This window comes from Theropithecus gelada, chromosome 4 (assembly GCF_003255815.1).
Source record: "Theropithecus gelada isolate Dixy chromosome 4, Tgel_1.0, whole genome shotgun sequence".
In the NCBI taxonomy this organism is placed as follows: domain Eukaryota; kingdom Metazoa; phylum Chordata; class Mammalia; order Primates; family Cercopithecidae; genus Theropithecus; species Theropithecus gelada.
The window spans coordinates 35,877,772-35,888,333 of record NC_037671.1 but is presented as its reverse complement, the minus strand read 5'-3'; the positions used below and the strand labels follow the sequence as shown (position 1 = coordinate 35,888,333).

Here is a 10,562-nt window from a genome sequence, read left to right as displayed (position 1 = left end):
TTTTTTTTTTTTTGGAAACGGAGTCTCGCTCTGTCGCCCAGGCTGGAGTACAGTGGCCGGATCTCAGCTCACTGCAAGCTCCGCCTCCCGGGTTTATGCCATTCTCCTGCCTCAGCCTCCCGAGTAGCTGGGACTACAGGCGCCCGCCACCTCGCCCGGCTAGTTTTTTGTATTTTTTAGTAGAGACGGGGTTTCACCGTGTTAGCCAGGATGGTCTCGATCTCCTGACCTCGTGATCCGCCCGTCTCGGCCTCCCAAAGTGCTGGGATTACAGGCTTGAGCCACCGCGCCCGGCCCCTTTTTTGTATTTTTAAAAGAGACAGGGTTTCGCTGTGTTGGGCAAGCTGGTCTTGAACTCCTGGCCTCAGGTGATCTGCCTGCCTAGGGCTCCCAAGGTGCTGGGATTACAGGCGTGAGCCACCGTGCCGTGCCCGGCCTTTTTTTTTTTTTAGACAGAACTCTCCCTCTGTTGCCCTGGTACGATCACAGCTCACTGCAGCCTCAACCTCCTGGGCTCAAGCAATCCTCCCACCTCAGCCTCCCCAGTAGTTAAGACCACAGGCATACACCACCATGCTTTGCTAATTTTTTTTTTTTCCATATAAGCAGGGTATTGCTGTTGCCCAGGCTGGCCTGGAACTTCTGCACCTGGCCTCAAGCGATTCTCTTGCCTTGGCCTCCCAAATGGCTGGGATGGGATTATAGGCAGCCTGGAGGGGTGATGGGATTATAGGTGTGACACACCACAGCTGGCTGCCTTTTTTGTTGTTGTTGTTGAGACAGGGTCTTGCTCTGTCACCCAGGCTGGAATGCAGTGGTGCAAACATGGCTCACTGCAGCCTCAACTTCCGCAGCTCAGGTGATCCTCCTGCCTCAGTATCCTAGGTAGCTGGGACCACCACACGCACAGGTGTGAACCACCATAACCAGCTAGTTTTTAATTTTTTTTTCTGTAGAGACATGGTCTCCCTTTGTTGCCCAGGCTGGTCTTGAACTCCTGGGGTCAAGTAATCCTCCCACCTCGGCCTTCCAAAGTGTTGGGATTACAGGCGTGAGCCACCGTGCCTGGCCTCTATTGAGTTTTAATCTCCGTTTACTTCACTATCACCTTCAGGATTTCAGATCTCCAGAGACCACCAAGGTGCATGGTGCACAGGTCTGAATTGCGGGTTGAATCTCAATTTAGTATTAGTATTCCCCAACGCGACTACAGAACTGATTTTTTTTTTTTTTTTTTTTTTGAGACGGAGTCTGGCTCTGTTGCCCAGGCTGGAGTGCAGTGGCTGGATCTCAGCTCACTGCAAGCCCCGCCTCCCGGGTTCACGCCATTCTCCTGCCTCAGCGTCCCGAGTAGCTGGGAGTACAGGCGCCCGCCACCTCGCCCGGCTAATTTTTTTTGTATTTTAGTAGAGACGGGGTTTCACTGTGTTAGCCAGTATGGTCTCGATCTCCTGACCTCATGATCCGCCCGTCTTGGCCTCCCAAAGTGTTGGGATTACAGGCTTGAGCCACTGCGCCCGGCCTGAACTGATTATTACTTTTTTTTTTTTTTTTTTTGAGATGGAGTCTTGCACCGTCCCCCGGGCTAGAGTCCAATGGTGCGATCCTGGCTCACGGCAACCTCCGCCTCCCGGGTTCAAGCGATTCTCCTGCCTCAGACTTCTAAGTAGCTGGGATTACAGGCGCCCGCCCACCACGCCCAGCTGATTTTGTTAGCCAGAATGGTCTCAATCTCTTGACCTAGTGATCCGCCCGCCTCAGCCTCCCCAAGTGCTGGGATTACAGGCATGAGCCACCACGCCCGGCCCAGAACTGATTATTAACCCAGCTCAGTGACCTTTAGAGAGCACCTTAAACCAGCTGAGCCTCTGTTTGTTCATCTGAATGGGTATTGTCAACAGCACTCACTTACAAGAGTTGTTGAGAAGATCCAACGAGACAATAGTTGCTAAAGTGCCAGGCATGCAGCAGTGCTTAAGAAACTTCTCACCTTGGGTTTTTTATTGGTATTGATTGATGTAGAGATGGGGGAGAAGATCAAAGATAAGGATTGAGAATCAGGGATGGGAAAAGCAGTGGGCCACTGACAGCCGCTCTGCCTGGCTGGGAGGTGGGGTGGGGAAAGTGGGCGGGAGCTGCTCCTGGGCCTGGCCCACCCAGATCACCCCTCTGGGCTGCAGGCCTGTGCGTCTGCATCCGGTGGCCACAGAGCAACTTCCTCTAGAGGGAGCTGATTGGAGCCGGTTGCCGCTGGCACCTCTATGATCACTGGAGTCTCGCGGGTCCCTCAGGCCGCACAGGGACAAGCAAAGGCTACATCCAGATGCCAGGAATGCACTGACGCCTGTTCCTGGAAGCCGAGCTCCCACTCAGCCCCTGGGAGCAGCAGCCGCCAGCCCCTCGGGACCTCTCTCTGCCCTGCTGAGCCACCCGGGGTTGGGCCAGGATCCTGGCAGGTAAGCTGGAAGGGTCCTGCCCGTCCTCCCAGATCTCAGCAGCCCCAGCCCCAGGGTGGGGCAGGGAGCCTGCCAGGAGCCAGGTGGGGAAGGGGAAGCTCAAGGCTTACCTGGGCAGGTCCACCTTCCCGGCTGGGGACCTGATCGTGGCAAGCCTACTTCTGGCTGCCCCTCACAGCTTCCCCTCTTGCCCCAGCCCTGGATGCCGGAGAACTGTGAGAACTGGGTCCTTTAACAGTCTGGGAGATGGGGGTGGAGGTCAGAGCCAAGGTCAAGGGCAGAGAGAGAACTTTCTCAGCGCTTCCTGCTGCCCAACATCCCTAGACTGGGTCCAGGGCCTGGCCAGGCATGTATCCCTGGGGAACATTCATCAGGGCCCAGCAAGCCCAGGAAGTCGGGGGTGGCTCCCCTCACCGGGAATTTAGGCCACTTGGATTGGGGGACAGAGCTAGGCCTGAGTCAGCATAGGTTGCTGGCCTTGGGGGGTGTCCTGAGGCTCTACCTGCTCCCCTCAGGAGCCTGGGTTGTTGGTAGAGGGAGTTGGGGGTGCCGTCAGCATCCTCTGGCCCTACTGTCCTGAGGGTGCTGGGTTCTGGAGACTGGGGAAGAAGGAAGGCCATCTTATTTAAGGAGCTACGGGGGGGTGGGGGTTTTATTTTTTGTTTTTTGAGACAGAGTCTCACTCTGTTGCCCAGGGTCGAGTGCAGTGGCGCGATTTCGGCTCACTGCAACCTCCGCCTCCCAGGTTCAACCGATTCTCCTGCCTCAGCCTCCCGAGTAGTTGGGACTACAGGTGTGCGCCACCATGCCCAGCTAATTTTTGTATTTTTAGTAGAGACGGTGTTTCATTGTGTTGGCCAGGCAGGTCTTGAACTCCTGACCTCGTGGGCCACTGTGCCCGGCTGCAAAGTTCTGTTTTAACAAGGCCTTGCCCCTAGAGGGGGAGGAAAGGAGAGTCTGCCTTCGCCCTGTCCGTGTCTGGCAGAGCAAGGAGTGGGGAGCTGGGTGAGGGCACAGGTGGTCCAGTCCTCCTCCACCCCTTCTCGAGAGCTCTTGGGGCAGTTTCGAAAACACTCCCAGGCCTAGCGGAAGGAGGGTGGGCGAAGGTCCCCAGGCCCTGGGCGGTGGGGGTGGGGCTGTGTGCTTGGCCCAGGGTGGGGCTGCACACCCCCTCCCTCTGAGATAGGAGGAGGGCGCTTTCCTTCTGAGGGCCGGAGGGTGCCTGGGGAAATAGGGCTCTGGGAGGGGTGTAAACTGAAAGTGAAACAGCTGACATCCAGGAAACGCCCTGATGAGGGGTCACAGCACGTTGGTGCTGCGGTCAGGACCAGGCAAAGAGCAAAGTTGGCTGGGGACAGAAGACCAGGTGTGTGGTGGGAATACGAGGCAGGTTGTGGGGCTTCGAAGAAGGCCCTGATCCTGAGGGCTCCCTCCGGTCACTGCAAGGCAGGGGTGAGGAAGGCACAGGCAGGAGGTAAACAGGGAAAGTTGCCCTGAGAAGGGACACCCTCTGAGGTCCACAAACAAGAAGAAATCTTAAATGCTTGTTGAGTACATGGACTCATGGAGATTCAGACAAACAACCCGACTTTCCGTCACTAATGATGTGACCTCGGGCACTCACCTCTATGCCTCACTTTTCCAGCCTGCAAAGTGGGTATGATGGTGCTCACCCTGCTGGGTTCATGTGAGTTTTCAATGTTCAACACCCAGAGTGCTCCTAAGTGGGAGAGTATATCTTAGGCTCTCAGGAAATGTTTGCGGCTAACAGCCCAGAGTTAAAAAACAGGTGTGTTCTGACCAGCCAGAGGGAAGTAGGGCCTCTGAGGGCAGCCTTCATGGGCCATTGGCTGGGCAGTGGCTCGCTTGCAATAAGCATGTGCTGGGTGGGCTGCAGGAGGCCCCAGGAACAGCTAGAACCCCCCAGGCTCTTGCCCCAGGAGTGGTATGAGCTTGAGAGCCAGCGGGCACTGCTGCAGCCACTCTCCTCGAGGGTGCAGATACCTCAGTCTGTGCTCGGCTGCCTCACCTTCTCACCCTGTCTCCCTCGAAGGGTCACCAGTGAAGTGCTCAGAAGTTGTTTCCTCCCAGCAGACTTCACTGGGACCCATGCTGGAGTGAGAATAAAAAGTCCCAGGGGAAGCCAGGCACAGTGGCTCACACCCGTAATCCCAGCACTTTGGAAAGCAGGGGCAGACTCACAGGTCAGGAGTTTGAGACCAGACTGGCCAAAGTCCCAGAGGACTGAGGGCCTTTCTGGGAATGGGGAACCCTCTCTCCTATGTGGACATGGCAACCTGTCTGGGGTCCCCAGTCACAGGTCCATGCTCACCCCCATCTCTGCTTTTTCTCGCCCATCCCCGCAGGCTGACCCCGTCCTCCACTGAGACCTGAAAAATGGCTTCGGGACAAGGCCCAGGTCCTCCCAGGCAGGAATGCGGAGAGCCTGCCCTGCCCTCTGCTTCTGGTAAGGGTCTTCCTACCCCTCACCCATCCCATAACCATGAGTGCTGTCATGAGGATGGAAGGAGCAAGACTCAGAGGCAGGCTCCTTCACCTCGGTTCACCCACTGTGGGTGGTAACCCACGGGCTCAGAGGCTGAAGCTGCTGTCAAGGTTAAGCCTGGGAGGGGGAGGAGTCTGGACTGGGGAGGGCCTGGAGGTTGGGAGAGGCCAGGAAGTGAGTATAAGGTGGGCACAGTGCCACCGGAGCAGAGGGCGGGGTCAGGGGCGAGGGAGGCAGGAAGTAGAGTGAGGTCTGGCTGCCGTATCCCTCCAGCTGGAGAAATAAGGAAGTAAGCTGGCCAATCACCCAGTCAGGTCTGCTCAACAGGGAACGCAATTATTGTGACTTGGGGAGGAAGTAAGATGGTTGCCCTCCTTCCTTCTTCCCAGGGGACAGCCAGGGAAGCCCCAGCTCACACCCCACGGTGGGCTGTTCCCTGGACTTGGGAATCAGCTCCCAGGTCTGTCACTATCTCCCTGTGTGACTTTTCTGGGTTGAGGCTACAATTTTCAGATTTTGTTTCCCACATTTCCCTGCACACAAAGGGCTGCGGAGCTGAGATGTACTAACGTAGACTCAAGAGCCCAAATGCCCGGGACTGTCCCAGCTCCCCGGCTTGTTCTGGCTGTATGACCTTGCACACGTTAGACACCCTGTGTCATTTTCCCCCTGCAATCTGGGGATTGCCTGCTCCCAGGGCTACTGTGAGGACCCAGTGCAAGTGCTGGAACAACTCTCCACACAGCGTAAGTTCTAGGGGCGGCTAAGGCTCTGAAGTAGGGATATTTCCTTCTTTCTTTTTTTTTTTTTTTTGAGACAGAGTTTCGCTCTTATTGCCTAGGCTAGAGTGCAGTGGCGCGATCTTGGCTCACTGCAACCTCCGCCTCCTGGGTTCCAGTGATTCTCCTGCCTCAGCCTCTTGAGTAGCTGGGATTACAGGCATCTGCCACCACGCCCGGCTAATTTTGTATTTTTAGTAGAGACGGGTTTCTCCATGTTGGTCAGGCTGGTCTTGAACTCCCGACCTCAGGTGATCTACCCGCCTCAGCCTCCCAAAGTGCTGGGATTATAGGTGTGAGCCACTGTGCCCGTCTGGGATATTTCTTTCCATGGGTGAGGACAGCTATGGCCTTAGGAAGAGCGAACCCTCTATAAGGCATGGGGCTGCCAGGGTTCGGCCCTCTCTCCCTGACTCCCAGCTTTGATCCTCAGAGGAGCAGGTAGCCCGGGACACAGAGGAGGTTTTCCGCAGCTACGTTTTTTACCGCCATCAGCAGGAGCAGGAGGCTGAAGGGGCGGCTGCCCCTGCTGATCCAGAGATGGACACCTTGCCCCTGCAACCTAGCAGGTAAGTTACAACCACTGGGCCCACAAGGACATCTTCAGGGAGGCAGTGGCTCGCACGGGTCTCTGTGCAGGTCCTGGGAGCTGGGGAGACCTGAGGGGTCTTGCCCTTCTCTCATGGTTGCTCCTCTTTCATGTTGGGCTCCCACCCCGATCCAGGACCTTGTATCCTTTTTAGCCCATGCCTGCCCCTTGTCCCAGAGGCCAACACTCATGTCTTAGAACATTGTCGGGGACCTCTAAGAAGGGGTGCACAGGGCCATGGACAGCTCAGGCAGACCCCCTCTGCCATGAGCCAAGGCCTGGCCCTGACTGCCTGATTACCCGCTCACCTGCCTGCCTCCTGCTCCTACAGCACCATGGGGCAGGTGGGACGGCAGCTCGCCATCATCGGGGACGACATCAACCGACGCTATGACTCAGAGTTCCAGACCATGCTGCAGCAGCTGCAGCCCACGGCAGAGAACGCCTATGAGTACTTCACCAAGATTGCCTCCAGGTACCCTGCCGGCTCCAGTCACTCCTCTGTCCTGTCACAACCACACCATACCCTGCCTGCATGATGCGCTCCTGGCATGGGGAGATGCCTTCTGTCAGTGTCCAGTGTCTGCTGTGAACTCACATGTGGTCTCGGCCCCCTGTTTTTCTCTCTCGGGGTCCCAGACTCGTCTTGTGGGCATTAGCTCACAGCTCTTTTGATCTCTGACTCCAAGGACTTGACTGGTTAGATCAGGACTCTAGAGGGGGCCTGAGGTGGGGATGTCGCCCACAGCTCCCCGGCCCAGCTGGGACACAGCTATCCTTCATGGTTCCAATTTGACACCACATATCACACTGAAGATGGTAAGGGTGCTAACCTCTGCCAGGTCCTAGAAATGGCTCCTAGTTGCTATAATCTGGCATCCAAGTGGTTAAAGACACTAAATATTTGGGTGTAAATCCAAGCTTTGCCCCTTCTGCCTTTGTGAAACTTCCTAGCCCTTAGTCTCCTGGTTTGTAAAATAGGGAAAATATGCCTAGCTCAGTGTCCTCCTTACAAAGTGTTAGCCATTGCTACCACCAGAGTTAGGAAGGTCAGTGTCGGGGTAGATTGAAGCGGGAGGTGAAGGTAGGAGTGATGGATTTTAGAATTAGTGCTCAGAGCTTAAATATCCAGCCCGTGAACTTAGAGGCCAGCCTTCATACCACTGTGATGACAGGAACTACCCTAATCTTCTCTGTCCTTTTCTCTCTGCCGTCTCTCGGGCTGCCAGGCCAGCAGCAACACCCACAGGTAATCTCCCCGCGGATTCCATCCACTCGCTCTGTCCTCTGCCCTCTCTGTGCCCCACTGCACCTGAGCGTACACCCCAGCAGTGGCATCCAGCTCATCTGGCCCTGAGCTTTCTCCTTTCGCAGAGACCCGGGTTGTTCCCAAATACAGGCCAGGCTGGGGCAGCCTCTGTGGCCTTAATTCACAACTAAGCTATATTTAGTTTTTCAGCTGGGAGAGGGGTGGGAGAGGCCAGGCAGGCTGAAGGGCTCCCTGGGGGCTCTCCACCAACGGTATGGGATGCTCTACCCACAGCCTGTTTGAGAGTGGCATCAACTGGGGCCGTGTGGTGGCTCTTCTGGGCTTCGGCTACCGTCTGGCCCTACACGTCTACCAGCACGGCCTGACTGGCTTCCTGGGCCAGGTGACCCGCTTCGTGGTCGACTTCATGCTGCATCACTGCATTGCCCGGTGGATTGCACAGAGGGGTGGCTGGGTGAGTATCCAAGGATTGCAATGTCCTCCCTGCTGTTGGGGCTGCCCCTCTCTCAGGCCCCGCCCCTTCCCTGGGTGCCTGTATTTTCTGCCAGCCTCTCTGTGACCACCTTGTTTCTCCCGGCAGGTGGCAGCCCTGAACTTGGGCAATGGTCCCATCCTGAACGTGCTGGTGGTTCTGGGTGTGGTTCTGTTGGGCCAGTTTGTGGTACGAAGATTCTTCAAATCATGACTCCCAAGGGTGCCCTTTGGGGTCCCAGCTCAGACTCCTGCCTGGACTTAAGCCAAGTTTTTGCCTTCTCCGCTCCCTTGCAGGGGTCCCCCCTCAAGAGTACAGAAGCTTTAGCAAGTGTGCACTCCAGCTTCGGAGGTCCCCTGTGTGGGGGCCAGTCAGGCTGCAGAGGCGCCTCAACGTTGCATGGTGCTAGTGGGCCCTCTCTGGGCCCAGGGGCCGTGGCCTCCTCCCTCGGCTCTCTGGGACCTCCTTAGCCCTGTCTGCTAGGAGCTGGGGAGACTGATAACTTGGGGAGGCAAGAGACTGGGAGCCACTTCTCCCCAGAAAGTGTTTCATGGTTTTAGCTTTTTATAATACCCTGTGAGAGCTATTCCCACCATTCTACCTGAGGCCAGGACGTCTAGGGTGTGGCGGTTGGTGGGTATACCTTATGTTCCCCAGGATTCAGCTGTTATGGAAGATCAGAGCCTAAGAGCTGGGACTGGGACTTGAGCCTGGTCCTGGCCCTCCCTAAGCATCGTGTGTCCCAGGAGCAGGACCTACTAGGAGAGGGGGGCCAAGGTCCTGCCCAACTCTCCCCCTGCTCCCATTCCTCCCTCCGACCATACTGCCTTTGCAGTTGGACTCTCAGGGATTCTGGGCTTGGGGTGTGGGGTGGGGTGGAGTCGCAGACCAGAGCTGTCTGAACTTAGGTGTCAGAAGCCTCCAAGCCTGCCTCTCAAGGTCCTCTCAGTTCTCTCCCTTCCTCTCGCCTTATAGACACTTGTCCCAACCCATTCACTACAGGTGAAGGACCTCACCCCCATCCCTGGGGGCCTTGGTTGAGTGGCCTGCTAAGGCCCCCCCTTGCCCAGACTACAGGGCTTAGGACTTGGTTTGTTATTTCAGGGAAAAGGAGTAGGGAGTTCATCTAGAGGGTTTTAAGTGGGAGGACTATCAACACCACTAGGAATCCCAGAGGTGGGATCCTCCCTCATGGCTCTGGCACAGTGTAATCCAGGGGTGTAGATGGGGGAACTGTGAATACTTGAACTCTGTCCCCTCACCCTCCATGCTCGTCACCTGTTTAGGTCTCTCCTCAGGGTGGGGGTGAGAGTGCCTTCTCTACTGGGCACAGCCTAGGGTCTTGTGGGAGAGGGGGGAGAAGTTCTTGATTCAGCCAAATGCGGGGAGGGGTGGCAGATGGAGCCCATAGGCCACCCCCTATCCTCTGAGTGTTTGGAAATAAACTGTGCAATCCCCTCACCCTGACTTAGTAGTTTTTGTATTCTCTGCTACCCCTCTTTCCATCAGGCCAGACTGTGGGAACCTGCGCGTGCCTGGCACGCTTCTGGCTTATTACTGAAAAAACCTCACACTAGGCCCCCAGAATCCCATAGAAGTCTGAGTATGGTTCTGCAGCCCCCAGCCCGATGGAAAGCCTCGGCCCCTCCCCATGCACTTCCTTCATCTCTGGGTTTCATGCAGTTTCCCACCCTTTAGGGAATCTGGAAGATCCTTTAGCTACGGAGCTGGTAGAGCAGCTGCACATATCTGAGGACCCCCACAGGCCACCTCAGACCTGGGCTGAATTCTTCTCCCAGCCTGGGGTTACCACCCACGCTGGTCCAAAAGGCCCTTCTCCCCCACATTTAGCTCTGCCTGGGACACAATGTCCCAGCTCCCCCTTCATGATGTCTCCACAGTCAGCACACACGCAGGGCTTTCATTCTAGTTTTATGCTGCTTGGGAGTCCCTATGGGGACGCAGCCAGGGGTGATAAAAATAACAAGCATGGGGGCGTTGAAATGTTCCAAAATCTACAGTCTTTCCAGTCCTGGGCACCCTGGTCTGTGTTTCTGACGCCCTTCCAGAACGGTCACATGCAAGTCCAAGAGAACTCGTGAGCTTTACTTTCACCCTTCTGGGGAGGGCTTGCCAAGCCCCTTTTCCCTCCACAAGGTCTTCAGAGTCTAGTACAGATGCAATCTTGGAAAAGGGAGAAGGCGGCGCTGCAGGCAGTGGTGGCTGGAAGGTGGTTGCTACCAGGCACCCCGCAGTGTACAGGAAAAGCTCACAGACAACATTTATAGAACACGTACTGTGTGCCAGGCTTTATGCTGAGAGTTCATCATCTGCCCAAATAATAGGTATGGAGACGGGAGTGGGGGTGCTCAAACTACTATTTACAGAAAAGGAAACGGGTGCTTTCTCAGTCACCCAAGTAGTGAAGACTTGCCACCAGGATACTGGCTCGAGTTTTACGTGGAGGCAGGAGGACAATGTGGGGCTTGC

General features: G+C 56.1%; 1 protein-coding gene across 3 annotated transcripts; it reads left to right on the top strand.

Moving 5' to 3' along the window:
- Positions 1–2,188: 2,188 nt before the first annotated feature.
- On the top strand, positions 2,189–9,537 carry BAK1 (BCL2 antagonist/killer 1). Of its 3 annotated transcripts, XM_025382766.1 has the most exons (7): positions 2,225–2,456; positions 4,551–4,660; positions 4,823–4,923; positions 6,175–6,310; positions 6,662–6,805; positions 7,874–8,054; positions 8,181–9,533. In XM_025382766.1, the coding sequence occupies exons 3-7, from the start codon at positions 4,854–4,856 to the stop codon at positions 8,283–8,285; spliced, it is 636 nt and encodes a 211-aa protein (XP_025238551.1). In that variant the 5' UTR covers positions 2,225–2,456; positions 4,551–4,660; positions 4,823–4,853; the 3' UTR covers positions 8,286–9,533. The 3 variants fall into 3 exon arrangements, with proteins under 3 accessions (XP_025238550.1, XP_025238552.1, XP_025238551.1); XM_025382765.1 differs by lacking the exon at positions 4,551–4,660 and having other exon boundaries at positions 2,189–2,456; positions 8,181–9,537; XM_025382767.1 differs by lacking the exon at positions 4,551–4,660 and having other exon boundaries at positions 2,213–2,456; positions 6,237–6,310.
- The last annotated feature ends 1,025 nt before the right edge of the window (positions 9,538–10,562 follow it).

Coding starts and splice junctions, on each gene's coding strand:
- BAK1 (XM_025382765.1), top strand. CDS start 4,854: ATGGCTTCGGGACAAGGCCCAGGTCCTCCCAGGCAGGAATGCGGAGAG. Junction 6,311..6,661: donor TTGCCCCTGCAACCTAGCAG/GTAAGTTACAAC, acceptor CTGCTCCTACAG/CACCATGGGGCAGGTGGGAC. Junction 6,806..7,873: donor TTCACCAAGATTGCCTCCAG/GTACCCTGCCGG, acceptor CTCTACCCACAG/CCTGTTTGAGAGTGGCATCA.